We start from the raw sequence: 25505 nt of genomic DNA, 5'->3' as shown, positions 1-25505 counted from the left end.
TTACTGTACATGCAATAACCCTTATACCCGAGTGGCTTCTGGGCCTTGGTAAGTGGTGACTACCATGTAAAAAACAAAAAAAAAAAAAAAACAAACAAAAATAAAAATCTTTAAGCAATTTATGGAAATTCATAGGTATCTATAATAAAGTCGTATTCCTGTCTGTTCACAATTTGGTAAAAAAAAAAAAAAAAAAAAAAAAAAAAAAGGTAGTTCACAAATAGATTTCAATACTGAAAATGGGCTCTTACACACTTATTCCTGCATGATTCCTATACAGATATTTATTGAAAAGGAATCAACATTTAAGAGGTTATGTCATTTGCATATTACATTAAAGAAAATCTGTTTTAATAAATAGCTCTATATTTTTTTTTTTTTTTTTTAGAAATATAGAAAATTGATTTTATTCATAGTCATTAGACAATAAATGCAAAATATGGTCAACTTTCAGAAAAATCGTAACTTAGGATATTTGGTGTATATTATGTGACTAAACCCTCCATCTGGCAATGTTTTTTACCTGGCAACACTGGGTATGTACAGCTAGTTGAAACAAATCTTGCAAGTTTGAATTATTATCTCCCCTTTATATATATATTATTCCTTAATTGGAATTCATTTTTTGAGATGAGCATTATATGTTAATTTTTATTTTTGACTATTAGTCTCATCTTTATTAGTTGTGTTTTTTTTTGTTAAAAAAGAAAAAAAACAAACAAAAAAAACAAAAAAAAAAACACCAACTAATAAAGATGAGACTAATAGTCTGAAATAATAAAAATTAACATTATATCCCCTTGTTTTAAGATCGTTTTCAAGACCGCCGCTTTTCTGTTACTCGAATTTTATTTTATTAGTATAGAAAGGAATTCTGGACAAGAACAAAAAGGTTATAGTCAACTAATGTACTTCCTAACTTCCGGTGTGTCTGCATATTGCTTGTCAAGGCAAATCAGTTACTTTGTTTTTTCTCTTATACCTATATATTCCCTGTGCATGTACTATTATGTTTTTACAAATTTCTTTTAATAATCATTGAAAAGTTTTTCCGGTCTTATTTTCATTAAGAATTATTAAAATTAATTTTATTTTATTGAAAACATTTTTTGCCCCACTTTATAAAAAAAAAAAAAAAAAAAAAAAAATTTTTTTCTTTAAGAACTATTAAAAAGAAATAAAAGAGTGCAAATAAAGAGTTATTTTTATCTATTATTTAGCTTATTTTTATTGTATAAATTTCAATAATGTCCTTTTCTTATACTTTATAAATCCTCAATTTTTATTGTTCTTCAGTATTTCTATTGTGAAGCGAATTGATTTGCTTTGTTACTTTTAGTAGTGCTATGCCGGAAATTAGGAAGTACATTAGTTGACTATAACTGAACAGAAAAAAGTTAAAACATGGATAAAACTAACAGTCATCTTTTTTCATCTTCATTTAGCATTTTATTAGAAGACACTCAGAAACATGTTCCGTTTCAACAGTCAAAACACTTAAGCGTGTATCTTCTATTTTAATGGATTAAACATTCATAAGAATCCATGAAATAAAATTCTTTGGAGTTTATATCTCTATAATTAAAAAAAAAAAAAAAAAAAAAAAAAAAAAAAAGCCATTTAGTTTTTTTTTAGACCCATAAAGTTATTTCAAAGAAACCAACAACATGGTGCATTGAATTTTAAGTAAAGTTGTTTTAGTCTCCTTAAAAATGTTTTAACAATAACAGAACTAAAAGAAACAAGTTCTGGGAGATTTTGGTTTACTTACCACATTTGGTTAAAGAAATTTAATAGAAAATATCAACCTGTGAAGTTACCATTAATATCAGTTCTGAGTAAAGTGTTTAGCCATGTTTTTAGTTCCATAAGCAAGATACACATTCAAATAATATAGGGGGCATATACTTTTAAATCTAAATAGAAGTTTTTTTTTTTTTTAATATTACAAACTTCATGTTTTCCTTCATTTTTTTTTCAAACATTTTGATAAACTCATTTGCATTTTTCACAATCGTTTCTGTAATCGGAAATCAGGCTAAGATTCTTTAGATTCTGATACTCCAAAATGTTCCAATTATATATATATATATATATATATATATATATTACACACACAACATAATAGAAGTTGTTATTCCAAAAACAGAAAATGTATTTAATTCACACTCAATTTCTTATTTTTATGAAGTAAATCTTACACAGGTTTCACTGAATAGCAGAACTTGTTAAACTCCTCAGAGACAAATGTATATTTCTTAAACAATTGTAAAGTTTTTTTTTATATTAAATTAAAAAAGTACATAAAAGAAAATGTACATATTTAAAGTTTGGAAGAAAAAAAAAAAAAAAAAAAAAAAAAAAAAAAAACCCAACTTTTTTTTTCAATAATTAAAAAAATTGAGGCATAGGATGGATTCCCCACTCGTACTTTTAATTCAATTTTTTGGGGGGGTGGGTGGGGTGGGGGTAGGTCCTATAAACACTGCAATAAGTGTTTTTTTTTTTTTTTAAATTATGTTTTAGCATAATGTAATTATCTCCATTTCCTCTCATGAATATTTTTCTTAGACCCTTTTTCATTTCAAGGAAAAAAAAACAAAAAACTTTCCAGTTTTCTGAGGAATATACATTTGGCTGATGAGTTGTTCGGTGAGCTACTGGTATTCAATGAAACACGTGGAAGATGAAAAAAATCCGATTTTGGAGTGTGTCTATGTATGTAATGCAGAGAAATAAATATAGAGTTCACAATTAATTAAATAAGAACATGCGATATTTGTAAATTATACAATTTTGATAGAATTTTTTTTTCTTACCTAAGGTTTCAAAGGTTAACAAGGCTGACTACTTTACTCATAACTAATATTCATGGTAACTTCCAAGGCTTATATTTCCTATTATATATTGATTGTGTTTTATTATGCAGATCCATAACAAATAAGTTGATAAACCAAAATTGGTTTTGGACTAATTTCTCAACTGTATTTTTTCCAAAGGATTTAATGTTGCCAATAACATTTGCAGTTGTTTTTATTGACACCATCTTCAAAGTTTTCTTCAAAGATTTACGTTTCAGAGTTTTTGAGATGATTGATAATTTGTATTAGCCAGACTAATGTTCTCTGCTTGGGATGTTATTACGTTTTGGCCGATGTAGCCTCCGACTGTTAGAAGATCTAGTTTGTCAAACTCCAAAATCTTTCCGTCACTCAGGAGCCTATACAGAACCCTTTATTTAATCCACATAGGTAGTTTTCTCCTGTCAGCCATGGCCGGGTAAACATCTTAATTCTTAGTTGTATTGTTAGTATCCTCTTTATTCATACAGAAGTTTCAACCTTAAATTTCAAGAAGGCCACTTTGAATTGATTTGTTAGCACTTTATTTGCTAAATCATAGGCCCCTTTCTGACGAAATGAGAGCAAGCTACCTCATGGGTGAAATTTCATGAAAATTTCAGAGTTTGACAGCAAGATTCACCAAGTTCAGCGAAGGTTAGTCAAAACTTTGCAAAAATAACATCCAAAATAAAAACAGTAGTTCGAATAATCCAAATACAGATTAAATTTACTTTTGTCATAATCTGAAATTTTTTTTTAAGTGTAGAGAACAGGGAGGAAGGATTGGAAATTTCCATCTGTTTCAGCATGAGATGAGGGGTGAGGCTGAAATTCACCCATGAAATTTTTTAATATTTCAAACCAATTTTTGCTTATTTAATATTAAACCCATTTTTAAAACAAAAATACAGAAAAATCTTTAAAAAACTGATATACATGCCTGTCGTGGAACAAAGATATATTCCGAAAATCAAATAAGTTGATCAAGTAGGTATTTTTAAGCAAGAAAATCAAAGTTTATGACAAAGATAGGCATTATGTTTTAATTGGCAAGGTTTTATAAATAAGGGGGAGACAACTCAATTTAAACTATACAGTTCAAATTCAGTCTTGTAAGGGATACAACTTCCGGAAAAAAAAAAAAAAATTTTTATAGAAAATAATTTATCAGTTCTGATTTTTGGAATATGAAATCATTCCATGACTGGTACAAAGATTTATCTGATTTTTTTTTTCAATAAGTTCAATTCTAAAAATAAGCACAGTTTTTTTTTTTTAAAGAATTAAAAAAAATTTTAAAAAAGGGGGGGAGGGGGATGAAAGAACATTTATTTTACAATTTAAATGTCAGATAAACAGTAACCCTGAAGAAGAATACAAGAGTTGAAAAGTTAATGTGTCTTTGTGAAGAGGTTGGATGCATCGTGGTAGAAAGAAAAGAAAAAAAAAAAAAGAAAAGAAAAAGAAAGCTTTGTTTTATATTTTTTCTTCAAACTTTTGGGTCCTGAGAATCTTTAGTATCATCTTTTGATTCTTCTGGTAACGTCTGAATTTGCAACTGTGTCTGAGATTCTGGTTTATTGGACATGTCCCCTTCTTCACGAATAAAAAGTTCCACTTGAAGTTCGGGTTCAGAGAGTCCCAAATTTTCTTGACTATCTGATTCAGAACCATTTGCAAGCGGCGATACTTGATTTACTGTAGTCGGCGCCTTCTCTTCATTTTCTGGAATCTTTTCCAACATCTTCACCGTGACCTCTTCCTGATCGTTTTCCGGCGGTGAAGCCTCAACTATCTCTGTGGTATTAGTGTCGACAGCACCTGTTGCTGCCTCCACATCAGGGTCATCAAGGACGGATGATTTGAGCGGGAGAAGAGAATGTGGGTTTGCCATATGTGGTTGTGGGGGGATGAGAGGTTGCTGAGGTCGCGGTGGGTTGTTCAAAGACTCCAATTGTTCCAAGTGTACACATTCAACCGCTGCCTTCTCCTTTCGCTTTCTGCAAATAAAATAAAATTTAAGTGTTTAAATAGAAATGCTAAAAAACTTTAAAATAAAACCCATATATATATATATATATATATGACTATATCATTTAAATTAATATACAGAAGTATTATTTTATGCGTATTTACTTCAGTGCTCAATACATAGGTAGAGCTAGGTAGTAAGTTATAAAAATATATTAATTGCCATATATGTTTTTATAACACACACACACACACATATATTTTTTCTTCAGAATAGTTTTTTTTTAACAATCAGTTATGAAAACGTGAGATTGTAGGTTTACAAAATATTACTGCCAGTAATATTCTAGAAGTTATCCCATCTAAACATTTAATTATAGATATATATATACACACACACACACACACACACACACACACATATATAAACACAATTTAAGACTAAATTATACTTTACGAGAATTTCTTGTTGAACAGAATACTCTAAGAAATATTAACATTTTCTTAATCCGCTTTATAATTGTGACACACACACACACACACGTGTGAAGGGAGTTTAAATTTTGCAAATTATAATTTACAAAATTCATTGTTCATAAATAAGGAATATAAGATAAAGTTTATTTCCTTATTCCATGGAGCTGTAAAAATTTGTTTTTTTCTTCAGGGGAAAATGGTTTGCGAAAGAAGGTTTTATATAAACTAGCTATAGCATTGCTGGTTAGCCACAAAAAAAAGTACTCTAAGAAACATGCACGGTTGCAAAAAAGGATATTAAACCCAATGTTAAAGTATTAAGAGGTAGCAAGATCAAACCAATGAAATTAGTTGAAAATTGGTAAAATCCGAACACTTGGGTTAAATATATTCAGATTGTAAAGATGTATAATTCTTTGAAAGATTAGATTGAATTTTCTGGCAGAAAAACAATCTTTAGAGGATTTGTTGGTTTTTAGCAGACTTTAGATTTAATATGACATTAGACTTCTGTTCATTAAAATGGCCCAAAGTTAAAAGATCATTAACTTAGAATTTCGAAGGAGTGCTTTATGCCAAATTAATAGTTGACTATGGTTAAATTTGTGCATTAAATAAAATAAATACCCATATGTGCTTCAAACGGATACCATAATACTTAGTTCACCACACCTTATAATAAAGGTCTGTACAAAATTTCAGCCAGTCCCCTATCCCAAAGGGAGACTTTGGTATGGTAGTTATTTACATGCTGCCTACCTCAGCATAATGTGACACAAGGTCAGAAAGATGTCTAGCCAGCTCCCCTGAAAGAGGCACTCTGGCCTAGCAAAAATTACCTGGGCATCCCATTAGTGTTCCCCAGTAAGGGTGCCTCTAGCAACAAGCTCCCCCTACCTGGAAGCCGGGTGGCAAGGCCTGGCAGGGTGAACCTCCTAGGTAATACCCAGACAGCATAGCTCAGTCCAACAAATACTGGGCCAGTTCCTGGCCTCACACCTATCAGGTTGATTGTCAGTAACGGATTCTTGACTTCTACCCAAGTACCCAAGCAACCAAAGCAGTAAGGAGACTCCTCCTCATAATTCAAAGAATAGATTAACTTAATATGGCATTGCGGTGACTAATCCATAACTGTATATTGGACGGTTACTATAATACTTAGTTCATACAAAATTTCAGCCAGATCAATCCAGTAGTTTTCAAGGAAACAGGAAAGAATAAACAAAGAAATACTTATCAAGAACCTATATGTCAGCAAGATAATGATTAAAAAGCTGCAACAGATATATTTTTTTTGTACGTTTGCTATTTATATTCCATTATGATATTTAAGTCACCGACAGGATGAATGGTTTGGGGAACCGTTTTATTAGATTACTCAGTTTAGATTCAACTATGATCTGACCTATTGGCAGATAGACAGATGGTCACATCTAATGCAATGTTATAGACAAGGTTAGTTGGTTGTTTTTGTTTTACGGCATATCAACCCTTTTCGGGTTATTTAATGCCGAATCCAAAGATTTTGAAGAAAAATTTTTTGTAATAGAATATATTTGTTGTTTTCACGTCGGTTTCTATTTAACCCATAGTTGGGACCCTAACAGGTACTACCACTCCGGGTCAGAGTGGACCTGGGAGCAATGGTAATTAAAGGGTGGCTCCACACTCCCCAAAGCCCACAAGCTGGGGCCTCACCACTGGATATAGTTTAAGGTCATATCCAGGACCATATAGACAAGGTAACCTCTTGTATATCTATGTCAAGTAGTATCTAGCTTAGTGATAAGTCTTTTAGAGTTGTAAATAAATTTTCACAATCTTTATTTTTATAGTTATATAGGGGATAAGTTTTTTTAAGTTTCTGAATTTCAAAGATGAGTGCTTATTCATATTATTTGGATTTTTCGGACCACCAAGTTATTTTCACAACATTTCAGTTAAGGTAATCTCTGACCTGCTACAGGTGTATCTTTTTGAACTCTGGAACCTGCACGGAATTTTAAACAGAACCCTTTATCTACGGGTGTAGCATGCTCTCATCCCATCAGCCATGACTGGGTAGAAATTTTAAATTATTCCCAATTGTATTTCGAGTGCATTTCATATTTTCAGAACAGTGTAACTTACAACTAAATTTACCAAGTATTTTATTCACTACACAACTGGTCCTTGTAGACGATTCTTATATGAATTGTGTATCTATATTTTGTTTACTAAACGGTTGATACTTACAAAAAGTTGTGGGTAGGGGAAGAGTTGGTAAACTCTAGCATTTGTCACTTAAAAACAAAAATAAAATTTTTTTTCTAATCTTGCTAGGTGACTAGCCACCCTCCTCACTAAATCAGTATTTACTCACTTTTTCCAAACTGCTTTCACAATGAAGAAGACGATAACCATAATAAAAGCGCCGGCACTGCAAATGGCAGCAAACGTTCCAATAGACAATTCATGAATTGATGGCAGTGATTTAGATTTTTGAGCCAATTCTGTAAGGAAAGGAATTCTTTAATACAGTGTTCATATTCAGTTTATTTTTAACAATCAAGGTTATTTCAAGCTCAGATGATAAAGTACAATTTCTTTTTTTTTTTTTTTTTTTTTTTTTAAATTGTACTCAAGTAAAAAAAAAAAAAAAAAAAAAGTATGCTGTATGTACCTGTCATGGATCTAAAATGTCAATTCAAAAATCATGCAAATTGATCAAATCGATTTGATTTTTAACAATTGTATGGGTGGAATATTCTTTTTTATTAGTGGGTAGGTGGGGTGGGGGATTATAACCGCTGGATTTTTCATATGAGAAAAGAAGTTTATTTTAAATAAAAGCTTTGATAAAATAGAAACCACACAAATTTTTTTTTTTTTTTTTTTTTTTTTTTTTTTTTTTTAAATATTTGTAAGTTTTTTTTATATTGATGAAAAATGATCAAAGTGGGTCCCCATATCATTGAATGGCAATAAAATAAATTCAAGACATTCATAACTGGAATGTGGTGGAAAAGTTATGCATAAACAGAAGTTTATTTGTACCAAATAGAACCACAAGTCTTCTAATGCTATCAATCTGTCTACAATGTCGCTTAAGTTTTTAGAAAAGACAATACCTTCCCATCTTAAGCATAATGGGACAATTTAGGTCATCCCACATTCAGAAGAGCTTAATTTTCATAAATATTTACAAGATCGGTACATTTCATGGGTCACCCCGTACCTATCTTGTTTTTCAGTTTTCAGTCTACAGGCATGAAACATATATATATATATATATATATATATTATATAAATACCCATTCGAACTCATGCAAAACTTTATATTTGGGTTTTAGCCGACGGGGGGGGGGGGGGGGGATCGGGGTCGATGCAAAAGTAAAAAAAAAAAAAAAAAAAAAAAAAAAACGGAATTCGCCAGGTGAAGGTTGAACGATGGCATTACAAATATGCACGCATAACGTAATAGCTATTGGTTCAGGTTTTAATTTTTAGCCTTGCAGCAAACAGGTCTTCATATCTCAAGCATTTAACGTCAAAGGAAAAAATAAATCATAAGTTTTGGTTTCAATTCTTGGTGGTGGTGCACAATTTTTTTTTTTAAACTTTAAATCATTACTATATATTGGGTCCAATATAAGGTAATAAACACGAAATCTGCATTAATCAAAATCATATTTACGCATATTTTATAACCGGGTAATGCTGGGCAGCCTGCTTGTGTATAATACAAGAAAACTTATGACTTTTGTAAATGAATTCATCAAGCAACTTAACACAGCTATACTACATAGCTAGACAGTTTCCCTAAACAAATCTTAATTTCAGTCTTAAAAAGAAATACCAAGTAGCCACAAAGTATTAGCAAAAGAGTTATAATATGCAATGAAATCTATCAGGAAGTAATAGATACTGACCAAGGACTTTTTTTTTTTATGCAACTGAAATGGATTACCAAATTCAAACGGGGCAGAGATCACAGAAAATAACCTTTAATGAAATTGTTCAAAACATTCAACCACTGTTGAAAGCATTTGGTTTCGAGGACTCCCTTGCAAAAAATAGTTTCCAGGACAGTTAAACCACAGCCACAGAGAAAGGAGGCCAGTGAACATGACAGCATATCATTACCAGATCAACATGTAGGTGCCTAAAGCTTCCGGTGTTCAACCACGTGGCCATAATAGTTTTCGTTGCCTTAGAAAAGGGCTGATAATTTTATGAAGGTAGAATTGTTATATCTAACAAAATATAACAGTAAGTGGACTTGTTTTTTAACTTTAATTTCTATCGAAGAAAGTTGAATATTTTATTTTATTTATTTTTTTAAACTGCAAAACAAACAATTTTATGAGAATATTTTTCAGTCCATTCTCTTAAAATTTTTCATTGAGTATTTCCAAACATTTAAAAATTTTTTTTTTTTTTTTTTTTAAACTAAAATGATCAAATTCAATATTTTAGCACCGGCGTAATTTGTTTCTTTGAAATAAATTTAAAACTTAAGCTTGGTGAGTAGAGAATTTCCTATTTCGTTTCCCCATTTCATTCATGTAAATTTTTTTACAGATAAAATGTTATAAAACAAACAGAGACAATCAAATTCACCTTAAAAATCAAATTCACCTTAAAAATCAAATTCACCTTAAAAATCAAATTCACCTTAAAAATCAAATTCACCTTAAAAATCAAATTCACCTTAAAAATCAAATTCACCTTAAAAATCAAATTCACCTTAAAAATCAAATTCACCTTAAAAATCAAATTCACCTTAAAAATCAAATTCACCTTAAAAATCAAATTCACCTTAAAAATCAAATTCACCTTAAAAATCAAATTCACCTTAAAAATCAAATTCACCTTAAAAATCAAATTCACCTTAAAAATCAAATTCACCTTAAAAATCAAATTCACCTTAAAAATCAAATTCACCTTAAAAATCAAATTCACCTTAAAAATCAAATTCACCTTAAAAATCAAATTCACCTTAAAAATCAAATTCACCTTAAAAATCAAATTCACCTTAAAAATCAAATTCACCTTAAAAATCAAATTCACCTTAAAAATCAAATTCACCTTAAAAATCAAATTCACCTTAAAAATCAAATTCACCTTAAAAATCAAATTCACCTTAAAAATCAAATTCACCTTAAAAATCAAATTCACCTTAAAAATCAAATTCATCTTAAAATCAAATTCATCTTAAAATCAAATTCATCTTAAAATCAAATTCATCTTAAAATCAAATTCATTAACTAATCAGTTTTAAAGTTTTGATATTAAAAAATAAAGAGTACATTAAATTTGAGGGGGGGGGTAAAAGCATTATTTGAATATGTATGAAAAAAAATGTAACAAAAAATAAATATTTAGTGTAGGAAATATAAATTAAAATAAATGAAAATAAGCACAAAATAAAAGTATGACTCAAATTTAATTAAAGAAATAAAAAAATTCAAAAATAAAATAAATACCTGCTCAATTACAAAAAAGCGTACAAGATATATACAAAGCAAAAGAAAACCTCAGGGAGCAGCCATTAAATTAAAACCCATTTACGCAGGGTCCACGTTCCCCGTGAAATGCCAAAAAACTGTAGAGGACATTGACTGGCGCCACACCAACTAGTTGGGAAGGGCCAGGGAGGATGGCAAGTCCAAGGTGGGAGAGTACTAACCACGTCTCCACTGGAAGTGTGCAGTTCAAATCTGGTATCTTGGGGAGGCATTTTGTCACTCAAACCCCAGGAACCACCAATGGGCGATGCCATTGAGAAATTAATGGCAAACGGCTGTTGCAATAACGTGCAATCATCTGCACGAATGGTAAAGAACACTGAAAATCTGGGGAGACTTGTCACTCAGTTTCCAGCGAATACCACAGATTACTGCCATTATTTTTAATTATTTTTTTTTTGTGGGATGGGGGGATGGGTTTCTTCCCAGTGCTCAATATCCGGAAAATAGTTTCTCTTTGTATCCCTTCTGCCGAAATATCTTCTTTCACTCCTAGTGAGTGAAATAATAATGTCCCCTCCTAAATTCACTACCACCCTGATTTAATATTGTAGATGTTTACTATATTTTCTTAGTTTGTAACCAATGTTCACATTATGGTACAATTGTTTTTTTTATTAGACATTTTATTCTTTTGTAGTTATATGAACTCCATTTCCGTATTCATGTATTCTGCACAGATATGAAAATGAAGACTATAGCGGAGTATAGGATTCCTAACCATGTAACTGATGAAAATACGCTACACATTTTGATGAAAAACAGGGGGGGGGGGGAAATGGACATAGAACAGAAAATCAAAACTTTAAATATAATTTCTGTATTAAAAGTAGTAGTTATTTAAATATTTCAACATAATCTTGTGGGGGAAAATCCAGCTCCCAATAAGGGGCACTCTGGATAGGAATAAAAATAAAAATTGTCTCGGTCATGAAAAATTTCTCATCCACCGGCAGAGGACAGGAAAGGTGCATTGTAGCATCAGAACAGATACTACACTGTAATCTTGTCCCGAAGGCCAAGAATTGTTTGTTTTATGTTTCTTTGTTCCTTAAATTTATCAGTATTAGATTGTATATTGCTTTAAAATTAGGTAATTTTACAGTTAATATTTATATTTTATATTGAATAAGGTTCAGTTTCATTATTTGTCCCTTTTTATTTTTTAAATCTTTTTTTTTTTTTTAACAGGTTTAATGCTCATTTTAAAAATGCCCTCATATACTACTGACAGGGACAGTTTGATAAATCTTACCTACATTGCCTGCAGGCATTTTTCAGTTAACAGGCCTTCTATATCTTGGTGATCATGGTTAAACCTTCCAAATTTAGGATGTACACAAAATCTTATGTGATCTCACATACAACTACAGGGTAGAAAAATCCAGATTTCGTTGTTGGCCTGACATCTTACAGACAAGACCAGCTGTTGGCCATGTCCTCTAACAGAAAAGATGTCATGGAAAAAATAAGGTTTTGCTTCGTTTATGGAACAATGTATTTTGGTTGATATTTAAGATTATAATTTGCCATAGACAACTTATTAATTATAAGTCGCCCCCGCCCCTCCTGATTTATTTTTAAAAGTCTTAGAGTTACGTACGGTATCTTCAAGCAATATACAGTGAATTTTAGCAATACTTCATATGCTCAGAGAATTATGTTGCTACACTTGAAATAGAACAAGCATTAATGGGATAGATTGACAGTTGAATAATGAATATTATGAGAGGATTTAAAAGTCTTCAGATACCACTCACTCAAAATAGGAAAAAAAAAAGACCTGGAAAATAGCTTTGTAACTTTCTATTTTTTTTTTTTTACATTCCTTGAACAAGGTTTCTAACCGGGGGGGGGGATTATTGAAGTTTTCAATCCTCATAGTAATTTATTCAACTGTCAAATCTGATTTATCCTAAAGTGCTTGATAAGTGTGTATTTTATTTTACAAGGTGGTCACCACTTATCAAGGCCCGGAAGCCACGCGGGGATAAGGGTTATTGCGTGTACAGTATGTTAGTGTTGAGATTGAATAAAGTGTTTTAAGGGGGTGGTTCATCAGGAATTTGTTTATATTGGACTTGAAGACATCCAAGTTGTAGTCCGGTGGGAAACAGGCAAATGGAACAGAGTTCCACAGGCATGCACTTCTAAGAAAGAAGCTTTGCTCATGGAATCTACATTTTGGTTTTGGCACAAATAAAGAGTGAAAAATTATTGACAGTTTCAGTTAGACAGGTGTTTTTCGTGAAAGATTGGCGAGGGGGGGGCAGAAATTGGAGCTCAGACGAGCACTTGCCATGGAAGTAACGATAAAGCAAAAAACAGGCTCGCAACGTCTCCTGTGGGAAAGAGGTTGCGGGAAAGAGAAAAGGGCATCCCCCCTCTAAGCCACGAAACCTATTTTGTACTGTCAAGGCAGGATAGGCTTTTTTTATCAGCTCCTGCCCAGATGTGGCAACAGTACTCCATCCTTGGACGTACTTAGCTTTTATATAGATAGAGAATTGCATCAAAAAGAGGGGGGGGGATCTTGTGAAATTAGTTGATGTTCCTGGTAGTCTCGAGAAGCTGGTGAAGATATTAAATTCTAAATAAAACCCTACGCCAATATTAAATTTTTTGTAATAAGTTATGAGTGCTTAAATACCAGCAAGTTATTTCCAATCAACCTATAAAAGATGACATCAGGATAAACTTGAAACGTTTAGAACAGCCGAATATACTTACCAATACATGTATCATTATCTTTTTTTTCCCAGCCTGGGCAACAATCCATTATTGACTTTGTGAGGAGAAATGTATGATTATAAGTGCGCGTACATATTTTATACCTGCAAATAAAACGAGAGATTCAATTGCGTACATAAGTTTCATGGATTAATAATTATACACAGACACAAATACTTGATAGCCTGGGAGAATATTGTAATAGATGAACACATACTACAATAGACTCAAAGACAGAAGCAATGATAAAGATAGTATCATGACAAATATTAGCCCCCCACCCAAAAGAGGAATTAATGTCTGGGAGAATGTTATGACAACAGAGCAGATACTACACTATCATGTAAGAAAAAAAAAAAAAAAAAAAATCTTTCAGAGGATGGTATCATGAGGAACCAACAAATACTGCCTGCCTCCTTGGGAGGGAGGGGGGCTAATGCCTGGGAGGAACATAAATGGAAATATACTGCACTACCCCCTCCCCTCAGCAAAGGAGAAGGTTAAGTGATAATTACTGAGAGAATCTATCAGGAACAACCTTACTTCAGTAACCCTCACAAAGGAGGAAGTAAGGCTTGGAAAGATAATATGGCAACAACAGATAAACTATTCGCCCACTTCTGGAGAGGAGGGGGGTAGTCTCTGGGGAGATAATTCCTATAATCAAACAGATACATTAACCATTTCCCAAAGGAGGAAGTCTATTCCTCACCTCTGAAGGGAGGAGTTAATTCCTGGGAGGACAGCTTTATTACAATAAAATCGATACTACACTTAAGATAATACAGGAGATTTCCAATAAAATCTGGATTTTTCATTTCATTCAGTTAAAACGTGCTCAATCATGAAAACTATCATTCCTTTTTTTTTTTTTGGCAAAGAACAAAATGTAGTATGTTATCAGAGACAAATGGTTTATTATCGACAACTATTGCGCAGATATATATATATATATATATATATATGTATGAGAGAGAGAGAGAGAGAGAGAGAGAGAGAGAGAGAGAGAGAAAGTGGTTTGTGTTTACTATAACCTTATTACACAAGTATAAATCATGTAGAATATCTGCATGAATATAATTACACGTAATAGTTTTCTAAAGACGATCATCCCACAAGAAAAAAAAAAACTAAAAAGGGAATTAAAACGAATGTTTAACAGAATATGCAAATTAGCTAGACCTTTTGCTAGTGAATGCAATTCCACAACCCATATACAAGAAAGTTGTATTTTCTGTAAATAAATAGAAAAAAGGGGGTTTTAATAGGAATATCAAAAAAAAAAAAAAAAAAAAAAAAATTATAGGAGTATAGATTAGCATTTTATTTGAAAATTACACATTGCAGTGCCTGTCTGAGGTGCCAGGTTTCATATGCCTCGACATGAATTTCCGAGGTAAAAAGAAATCTCATTATCAAACGACTTATGCTCCATTTAATCAAGTACTTCTACAAACGGGAAGGGGGGGGGAAGAGAAAAACAATACACTTAGTAAGGGCAAACAATGCCCACTTTTTGTGTTCCTCCATAACAGATAATCCAATTATAAAGAGCTGTCCATTATTGTTAAGGGATTTTTTGCAATTTTATTTAAAAAGGGTGTTTTTCTTAGCATCCGTTTTATATTTATTTAGAAGGGAATTTTTTTTTTATAGGTATTGTATTTCTTTCATAATTTCTTATGGACCAAGATGTGCGTGTATTGGAGGAAAAAAAAAAATTATAACAAGGTCTTTCTGAAACCTGTCTGATCTTTGGGAAATAGATCAAACTAAGGTGGTCAATCCGGAAATGAGGTATGAGGTTTAGCAGAAAATAGATAAAATATTCAAATGGCTGATTCAAGATTGTCATTACAACTGTGAGTATTTTTGAGTAGAGATGTAGAGGTTGGAAGTTTTAAAAGGTTGGAGAGTTTTTTTTGTGTAGTGTAATGTTATTTTAATTCATTTTTTCATATATTATACAAATCATAAATAACAATTTATATATATATATATATATATATATATATATAAAATGTTATATACGTCCAAATAAATTATGGGCGACTTTCTAAGTAAATAAAAATGAGCTTTGAAGCGAGGCCACTATTTAACCGTATTTATCGTTAAAGAAAAAAAACAAAAAACAACAAATCTCTATTAAGAGGGGGTAGGTATTTACTTCTCACTGCAGAAAGATGTGACAAGGTCAAAGTGTAGAAAGTTAAGCCAGTTGCCCTAAAGGAAGAGCACCAACTTCAAAAATTATCTGGGCAGCTCTGTTGGCATTCCTCAGATGGGGCACCTCAGATAGTAAGCAATAAACTTAGTCCATCTGAAAGATTGGAGGCAACCACCTGGGAGAGTAGACCTAGGTTCATCCGGAATTATACCTCAGTCTGTCAACTAAAAATGGCCAAAATTGTCAGTGTTATAATGCATTCTTGAAATCGTTGGTGGAGATGTATGGTGGCATTATAAAAAAAAAATTGAATATTGTAAAATATAAAATAAAGTACTATGGTGCTCTAAGGTAAATGCAGAAGGACATTTGGTTTTTAATTTAATCCCGGGAAACACTGGTCTTCCTACCAGTTTACAAATAAATTTTTTTCCAAACTTCTGTTCGAGTAACAAATACACAGAATAGCAGAAGAGTCATCAGTTGTCAAAATATTTTGAATGTTTTGAATTTAAAAAACCAATAAACAAAATAGATAACCAATTTTTTCTTTTTTTTTTTTTTTAAATATTAAAGTTGTTGGGTAAACTAGATATTTGTCTTACGGCATATCAACCTTTTAAAGATTAATGTAAAATCCAGTAACTTTAGAAACGGTTTTATACTTCAAGTTCTTCACATCTTTAATATTTACTAGCAGTTCAGCCTGGCTTTGCTCAGGCCCTATGTACTGTTCACAACTTCGTGTGTAAAATATATATATATATATATATATATAAATTTGACTTCTGTCCAGGTAACCAACATCTAAAATTTTAAGTTTTAACCCAAAATTGGCAGGAGTTTGGTATAGTCTACAAAGGTCAACTCTTTCAACTTTGACGTCTTGGCAGCCAAATTTTTGGCCAAAAACTGATTAAAAAGCTTGCCCCATGTCTGAATACACTATGTAAAATTTCAAATGTTTAGACCAAAAATTGGTTGAGTAATTTGGTAGAGATCACAGGTCAATTTTTTAAAACTGACCCCAATTTTGACACCCTTCACATTTGTTTCGGGCTCAAATCAAGATGTTTGATCCATGTCAAATAACCTACATCTAAAAGTTCAAATGTTTAGACCCAAAATTAGCAAAAGAGTTTGGTAGAGTTTTCAAAGGTCATGTCGAACTTTGACCCCTTGACAATTAAATTTCTGGCCGAAAACTGATTAAAAAGATTTTCCCAAATCTCAATACCACTTATGTCAAATCTCGAGTCTAGACTGAAAATTGACAGTAGTTTGGTAGGGAAATGTACACATACAGACACACACAATTTCACTTTTATAGATATATAGATTGATAGAGTTTGGTTTGGTTGTTTCGTAGAGGAAAATTGTTTTAGCAGAACATAATTGAGTTTTGCAAAGGGAAAGAAAAAAAACTGTTTGGTGCATTCTTGGCCAGAAAGTCTATCTTTAGACAGACCGATCTGGTAGCACCAGTACTGAGTTGCCCAAGTTGTTGATGAATGCAGTAACTTTCTCCAGAAAAGTATGAGTATCTTAGTCTTTAGTATAGTGGCATTCTGGCTAAATTTAATATACCCCAGGGAGGTCAAAGTTGCAGATTTATTTTTTATCATTTTACTAAAATCAGGATTTTCAGAAAATTTAGTTCAATTGATTCTGTTTTGATGAGATTTAAAATGCTGCAAAAATGTGAACTTATCTGAAAATAAGCGCCCCCACCTTTTTAAATTTTTTTTTTTTTATTAGAGTTCTAAATCCCATAAAGACCGAATCACTTCAGCTAAAGAGATTAAATCAAATGTTCATTTTTAATAAATTAAAAACATTGGAAGAAAACTTTCCACTCTCGTGGATTACATTTAGTCATATATATATCTATATATATAAAAATGTAAAGTTGGTTCGTTCTAAACAAATAAAACCATGTTTATACGTTACCAATTTATTTGAAATTTTCAGACAACCCATTTTTAGAGTCGAGGTAGGTTTTTATGTTATTAAAATAAATTTACCTAATTAAAATTAAAATATTAAATAAAATAAATATATTTATTTAATCGTTTCTGCGAATCTGTTCTGTTGATAAAACTGAACTTCCGGTTCGATTCATTTCACAGCCACGAATTGACGAAAGATTTCATTTTCTGTTAACTCGATAAGTAAAAAAACAAAAAAACAAAAAAAAACATATTTCATTTGTTTATCTTCCAAATTTTTTAATTTACACATCTTTTCTTTATTATATAAGGCCAAAAAAAAAAAAAAAAAAAAAAGTTTGTTGCTTGCTTTTGAGTTTTTTTTTGTTTTTCTATATAAGATTACTCATGCAGAGAGTGATCCATGCTGAAATAATGTTATTTAAAAAGTCATTCTTAACATGGGGAGGTAAGGATGTTTTGTACCTATTCTGTACTTTAACCTTACAATTGAATAAATAAAAAAAAAAAAAAAAAAAAAAAAAAAAAAAAAAACTTATCGTAAAACGTTATTTAAACGTGGAAATATGATTTAAAAAACAGCGCGGATCGCTCTCTGCATTAGCACCATTTTTATTTATTGCGGACTATTATTCTCATCTTTATTAGTTGTTTCACGAATTTTCGGCCAACTATTCCTCTGGCCTTCATGAAAAGAAGTCCTTTTATAAATGTTCAGTAACTTTTTCCTTTTATTATTAAAGAGTAAAACTTTTCTTATTCATGAAAGGAGTTAAGCCTACGTAAATAAATAAAGGTTTGTACACGTGACAAATTATCAATAAATGGTTTAGTTACTTTTTTAAAAAATGTTTGTAAAAGTGCGAAAGGCGACGTTGTTGTATACTCCCATGCTTAATTTCTATACTTATAGGTTTTTGGAATTTTTTTCACTGGATTATTATTGATTGGACACTAATTAAACAGATTATTAAAAAAAAAAAAAAAATGTAAAAAAGAAATCATTATTTCGACATTTGAAAGTGGTGCTCACTTTTTAGTTACAACGTTCTGATAAATCAGTCACCCATTTTGTAAGCAATAAAAACGCGGTATATCAAAACCATAGAAAGTAAAAATAATGAGTCTCTACCGCATTTGTAAGTCAGAAATAGATTTGTTTCTCAAAGAAAAAAAAATTGAGAGAACAGGACTTTTTTTATTGTTTTCATGATTTTTAATTATTGTTTATTGTTTTCGAGATTTTTAATTTTTTTTTTTACTTATTTAGTCAGTTTGTGGTTTTTTTTTTTTTTTTTTTAAATTGTTTTTGTGAAAGGTGAGTTTTTTTTCAAAACTTGTTTTGTTTCTTTTTAATTTTTTTAAAGTATTATAAATTTCACTAACATGCTGGAGAAATGTTTAATAATTTGGTATTTTTTTAGATTAGGTCCACCTCCACAATTTTCCTTTCAATGACGACATTTATAGGTTTCCGAGTATGCTGAACACGCAAATTGCATTGAAATTTTGCGGAAATAAATAGTTGTATTATGCATTGTATTCTTCGGCGGCCATCTTTTTACGTGCACACGCGCCATAAACAAATACACACACGTAAAAAAGATGGCCGCCAAAGATTACAATGCATAATACAACTTTTTATATCTTGATAACTACTTATTTCTGCAAAATTTCGATGCAATTTTCGTATTCAGCATAGTCGAAAACCATTTCAAGTCGTCATTTAAAAGAAAATTGAGGAGGTGGACCTAATCTAAAAATTTACCAATAATTTTTAATCCCGTACGCCTCCCGATACATTGCTTCGTCAACATGCGACCATTTTATATCTCCCGAAGACACTTCCGTATTTAGAAAAAAAAAAAAAAATAAATAAATAAAAAGTGACCGATTTACCAGAATGTGGTAACTAAAAAGTGAGTATCCCTTTCAAATGTTTTTTTGTTTTTTTTCAATTTTTTTCATAATCTGGTTAGTGTTCAATCAATAATAATCCAGTGAAAAAATTTCAAAAAACCTATCAGTATAGAAACTCCACCACGTAAGTAAATAAATAAAAAATGTTACGTGCGCATGCGTTAGCCTTGACTAGGGGGGGTACTAAGGGAACGACCATTAAATAATTCTGCGGGTCGCCATGGAACTCAACGCCCAAGGAGTATCAAAGTAGTTTTCATGATCTGAAGAAATTTTCCGAAAAGTGGGTGATCACTTTTCCATTTAAATTTAACTAAACATGAGCACCCACTTTCTGGCCACCTGAGGAAGGGGCATTTATTTTCGTGTTTATTGGCTTAAAGGTTTTTTTGACAAGGCAGTTTGGTACGCGAATGCATATTTAACAGTTTTCGTTTATGCTCACGCATAGCATAAACAAAGGCTACATCTGTGAAATGGAAAATAGTCCCAGAGTTCAGGGGGTTAATACCATGCAAAAGAAATCAAAAAGACTTTTTAGCCAAGAAACACACAGAAAGAAAAAAAAAAATAGCATCCATTTTTTTTCTATCGAATTCATTTGCTGTTTTTATTGAAAACTATTTTCCCCCGGATTTTTGATATAATTTTCCATTAAGGGCTGTGCGTCTCACGTTCGTAAATAACGAAATTTTTTTTGTAGATTTTGGTGTGCTAAAAACGAATCTGCAAACCGTTTCCGTCGCAAAAAAATAGTTTTTATGATATGAAGAAATTACTTTTTCGAAAAAGTGGCGATCACTTTTCCATGTAAATTTAACTTAAAATGAGCACCCACTTTCTAGCCACCTGAGAGAGGGGGGATTTTTTCCCATGTTTATTGGCTAAACAGCTTTCGTTTATGCTTACGCATAGCGTAAACGAAGGCTACGGCTGTTAAATGGAAAATAGTCCCAGAGTTCAGGGGTTATTACCATGCAAAAGAAATCAAACAAAAAACTTTTTAGCCAAGAAACAGAAAAATGCCCCTCTCTCAGGTGGCCAGAAAGTGGGTGCTCATTCTAAGTTAAATTTACATTGAAAAGTGATCACCCACTTTTCGAAAAAGTAATTTCATGAATGTCATGAAAACTTTTTTTTTGCTACGTAAACGGTTTGCAGATTCGTTTTTAGCACACCGAAATCTACAATAAAATATTTCGTTATATATGAACGTGAAACGGGCCTTCAAGTAAAATAATACCGGATTTTTTTGAGCAGATTTGCCGTTTAGTTGTACGAATATCCTCAAACCAGGTAATCACTAAAAGGGATTTTTAAAAGTCGTCACCTGTATCGAGCAAAAGTTTAAAACCACCGATTATATGCCAGCCTACATCATGGTAACATATATTGAGTGAGTTCCTAACAGTATTTTTAGTTTAAACTCATTTTCCCAAAATTTCCCCAAACTTAACGTGTTCGATACAGTCTGCCGCCATTTGTATTTTTCAGATATACCGATAAACATTGAATGTTTTTGAACCGATTATACATTACATAAAAACACTAAAATCTTATCCAGTTAGGTAGAACACTTACTTTTCTTGCCTTTGATAACATTTATTTGTTATATATTTATTTTTTGACAACTTCTTTGTATCTGTGTTTAGTAATATAAACCCTTTTCATTTAATGTAACGTTTAGTCGGCTCGAAAAACAGTGTTTATTGGTGTATTTGAAAGCTACAAATGGTGGTGGACACTTGATTACTTTAAGTTAGAGGAAGTGAGTTAAAACTAAAAAAAACTATACAAAATACTGTCAGAAACCTACTGATTATGTCAGCCTATGTCATGGTAACATATGTTCGGTGAGTTTCAGACACTGTTTTGTATAGTTTTTAATTTTCAACTTACTTTCCCAAACTTAACGTATTCAACAGAATTCGCGACCATTTGTTTTTTGAGCCAATTAAACATTTTACATTACATAAAAACACTAAACAATTATCCAATTAGGTAGAAACGTAAATTACCTTACCTTTGCTTTCATTTATTTGTTTTTGGACGACTTTTTCGAATCTGTGTATAGTAACCCCCCCTCCCCCACCATCAACCAAATATTAATTACTAAATCACATTTTTTAAAACAACAACAAAAAAAAAAAGCATTTAGTGTTTCAACATTTTTGCTATGTTCGGCTTCATCCACTGATTGTTGGTCAAGTCCAAAACATGAATGATTGACAGAAACTCTCGAGGATCCAGATCAAATTCTGCAAGAGTACCATTTTTTTCAGTTTCGCCTTCTTTTTCACTTTTTGCAGTGGATTGCTGTACTAATATGAGAAACATGCATTTTCTCTTTTATTAAATTTTTCCATTACACCAAATTGAGCCACTGCAACGCGTGGCAGGGTACAGCTAGTGTATGTATATATATATATATATATATATATAAGCGAAAATGTGTATGTGTGTGTGTGTTCGCTTTTTGTGTATCTCTACAAAAGGCTTTTTTGCCCGTGATTCTCGGTTGGCTCACTCCTTAAAACTTTATATGCTGTCTAAATAATATCTACGACTAAGGAACTATGGTCGCAGCTATCTTTAATTTACCCAACTTTTACCAGCTATTTTTGAGATATTTTTTTGATCGCCGCGTAGTGAGGAAAACAAACTGGCTTCCAGTGCAAAACTAGGTCAAACATCACGCGACTTAACGTTCTCGCACCTGTTAATTTCGCTTTATAAACGTCACCTTAACACTTATCAATTTATCTATTCCCGTGGTCGAGATGGTTAGGTCGCAGATTGTTTTTCCATTTCTTTTCCACCTCCATGTCAAAGGTTCAGGCCTACTTTTCTAAATCTTTCTTTTACACCTCCAAACACCCGGCCAATTTTTTTTTTTTTTTTTTTTTTTTTTTTTTTTTTTAACAAGGTTGTTTTGATCTAAACCTCCCCCCCCCCACCTCCAAACATCCGGGCAACGCTGGGTACCCCCTGCTAGTATATATATATAGTTCTGAAACTGGACTATCCGGGCATCTTTGCTTGTATTATGATTATATTGTATTCCAGTCAGTCTGTTCACAATTTAATAAGTACAAAAATGTACACCGTTTCACAAATTTTCATATTGAAAACTGACTTATATACATTTTTATTCCAGTATGATTTGTGTGTGTGTGTGTGTATACACATTTATTCCAAAGAAATCTACATTCAATGAGTAACCTCATTTGCATATTACATTAAAGAAAATCTATTTTAATAATTAGCTTGATATTGTTTGTTGTAATAGAATCGTTATAATTGTTTAGAAATATTATTTAAAGTTGATTAATTTATATTTAATTTCAGCTAGCAGTTAAGCCCGGTTTTGCTTGGGCCCTATGTACAGTTCATGCCATTTATTATATATATATATATATATATTTGACTCATGTTAAGGTAAAATACATCTAAAATTTCAAGTGTTTAGACACAAAATTAGCAGAGGAGTTTGGTAGAGTTTTCAAAGGTCAAATCGTTGAACTTTGACCACTTGACAATCAAATTTCTGGCTGAAAACCGATTAAAAAGATTTTCCCAAATCTCAATATCCCTTATGCCAAATCTCGAGCCTATAGACTGAAAATTGACAGAGTAATTTGGTAGGAAAAGGTTCACAGACAGATTTATAAGTAGTTGAGAACAGTTGTTTTTTTAAAACTGGAAGTAAGCTTATTTAAGCCACGAGTTACTTCACGTCTGATTGCCATAAAATATGAATGTTTCATGCTTCCCTAAATCCAACATATGGTCACTTTTCATAACAAGTTAGGATATCCTATGTATATTAAACAGTATGCAACTAAACCCTCTGCTCGGCAATATGCTTTGACTGGGCAACGCCAGGTATATGCAGCTAACATTCTTTAAATATAAGAATTACTCCCCCTCAAGGAAAACTAAAGATCTTTGATGTATGTACCAGTGACGGAAAGAAAATAGCATACACTCAAAAATCATGCAAATCAAACTTTTTCTAAAATAAAACTAAGAAAATAAAATTTTATGGCTAAATTACAATCAAGCGAAGCCATCTTGAAATTAACTGCTTCTCAAATAGCTCTTTAGAAATAGTTTGGTTTGGTTGTTTTACGGTATATCAACCCTTTTCGGGTTATTCAATGCCAAATAGTTTTGAAAATTGTATTCACGTTTCATCCAATTATTTTGTAGAAGTTTTTATTCTTCAAGCATCTTCAATCGCTAGTTTGTACTGTTCGATTTGGTTGTTTTCTAGTGGATTTTATCGTTTTTGTTCCCTGTCCTACAGAATCTATAAAAGTGAAATTGTGTGTGCATTTCCCTACCAAACTACTATCAATTTTCAGTCTACAGACTTGACATTTGACAGGAGTATTGAGATTTGAGAAAATCTTTTTAACTGGTTTTCGGCCAGAAATTTGGCTGTCAAGGGGTTAAAGTTCAATGATTGGACTTTTGAAAACTCTACCAAAGTCCTCCGCCAATTTTAGGTCTAAACATTTGAAATTTTAGATGTAGGTTACTTGGACATGAATCAAACTTAATTTGATTTGAGCCCAAAACAATAAGTGTTAAGGGGCCAAAATTGAGGTCAAAGTTTAAAAAATTTGACCTCTGCTGTCTTTCCAATTACTCGACCCATTTTGGGTCTAAACATTTGAAATTTTACATAAAGGGTATTCAGACATGCAGCAAGCTTTTTAATCAGTTTTTGGACGAAAATTTGGCTACCAAGAGATTAAAGTTGAAAGAGTTGACCTATGCAGATTACTAAACTCCTCCGCCAATTTTCTATTGAATATTATTGTACCCAATATATAGTACTGATTTTAAAATCAGAAAAAAAAAAAATATCGGAACCCAAACAATTATGTTAGATACCATTTCAGCTAACCAGACAGACAAGTCAGCTTTAAAATTAAACCACTTTCAGCTACGATTAGTTTATGCATGTGCAAACTAACAAATGACAGTAAATTGAAATGAACATTTTGGACTTCAACTGTGAACTTGTGTATGCATTATTCATCCATCCAAACAAAGATTTTACTCATTATAAACTATCCTTAGTGTATGATTACTAGGGCTATGACAACATTCTTTTCCTTGTTTTGATTCTCAGGTATATATCCATTGATATCTTATGTTTTTTATGTAGAGTGATGTGGTTCTCGGTTGATGGTGTCTGTCGGATATATACTAGAGTCAAAACAATGAAAAGAATATACTGTTGTTCTAGCCCTAACAATTACTATTTCCTGTTAATGTTCCTTTGTGTGCTTTAGACTTAATCGACAACATAGCATTAGCTACTCATTTTCTATACTGCTCTCCCTCGACTGTACGCTAATCAAACAAGTCTGACAGCATAGATACAACACTACTCTTTGATACTAGTGCGCAAGTAGACGTATTTGGTGACTATTGGCTTGGTTTCTCTACTTAGACACAGCTGGTAGCACATAGCGTCTCTATCTCATTACCTATCATAGACAATTACATTTCCAACCGGTTTCCCCAGATCAGCAAGATCAACAAGTCTCACTTCTAGATCTATTTCTGACCACAGTTCCCGATGATTGTATAATGAATGCCCATAGCCCACTTGGGAATGCTGATCACACTAGGATAATGGTACAAAAAAAAAAAAAAAAAAAAAAAAAAAAAAAAAAAAAAAAAAAAAAAAAAGCCCTAAATTCTCAAACCAAAGCTGAAGAGCCATTACTCAAAATGGCAAGATAAGAAGGCTGACTAGGAAGCCATCAGGCAAATATCTTTTCTCTTCCTGCAGAAGAGTGCGCAAATGAGACCACTGAATGGTTCAAAGTGGCAATTGAAGCTCATGTTCCCACGTGGAAGTTCTAGAGCAAACCCCCACTCTCTGATGGTTTACTTTTATTTTAGCGACAGCTAA

The 25505-nt window shown here is 31.9% G+C and overlaps 1 protein-coding gene across 1 annotated transcript in view; it reads right to left on the bottom strand.

Moving 5' to 3' along the window:
* Positions 1–1619: 1619 nt before the first annotated feature.
* The window catches only part of LOC145255805 (uncharacterized), a gene marked incomplete in the record, with an annotated part of 50034 nt that continues 26148 nt past the window's right edge, over positions 1620–25505 (bottom strand). The window contains 3 exon segments of the mRNA XM_080114493.1: positions 1620–4843; positions 7657–7786; positions 13535–13638. Coding sequence (XP_079970619.1) covers positions 4333–4843; positions 7657–7786; positions 13535–13638 — 745 coding nt within the window.

This window comes from Euprymna scolopes, chromosome 31 (assembly GCF_053919585.1).
Source record: "Euprymna scolopes isolate OS-2025 chromosome 31, ASM5391958v1, whole genome shotgun sequence".
Classification (NCBI taxonomy): domain Eukaryota; kingdom Metazoa; phylum Mollusca; class Cephalopoda; order Sepiida; family Sepiolidae; genus Euprymna; species Euprymna scolopes.
Note: the sequence above shows the minus strand (reverse complement) of the source record. Positions and strands in the feature narration are given on the sequence as shown.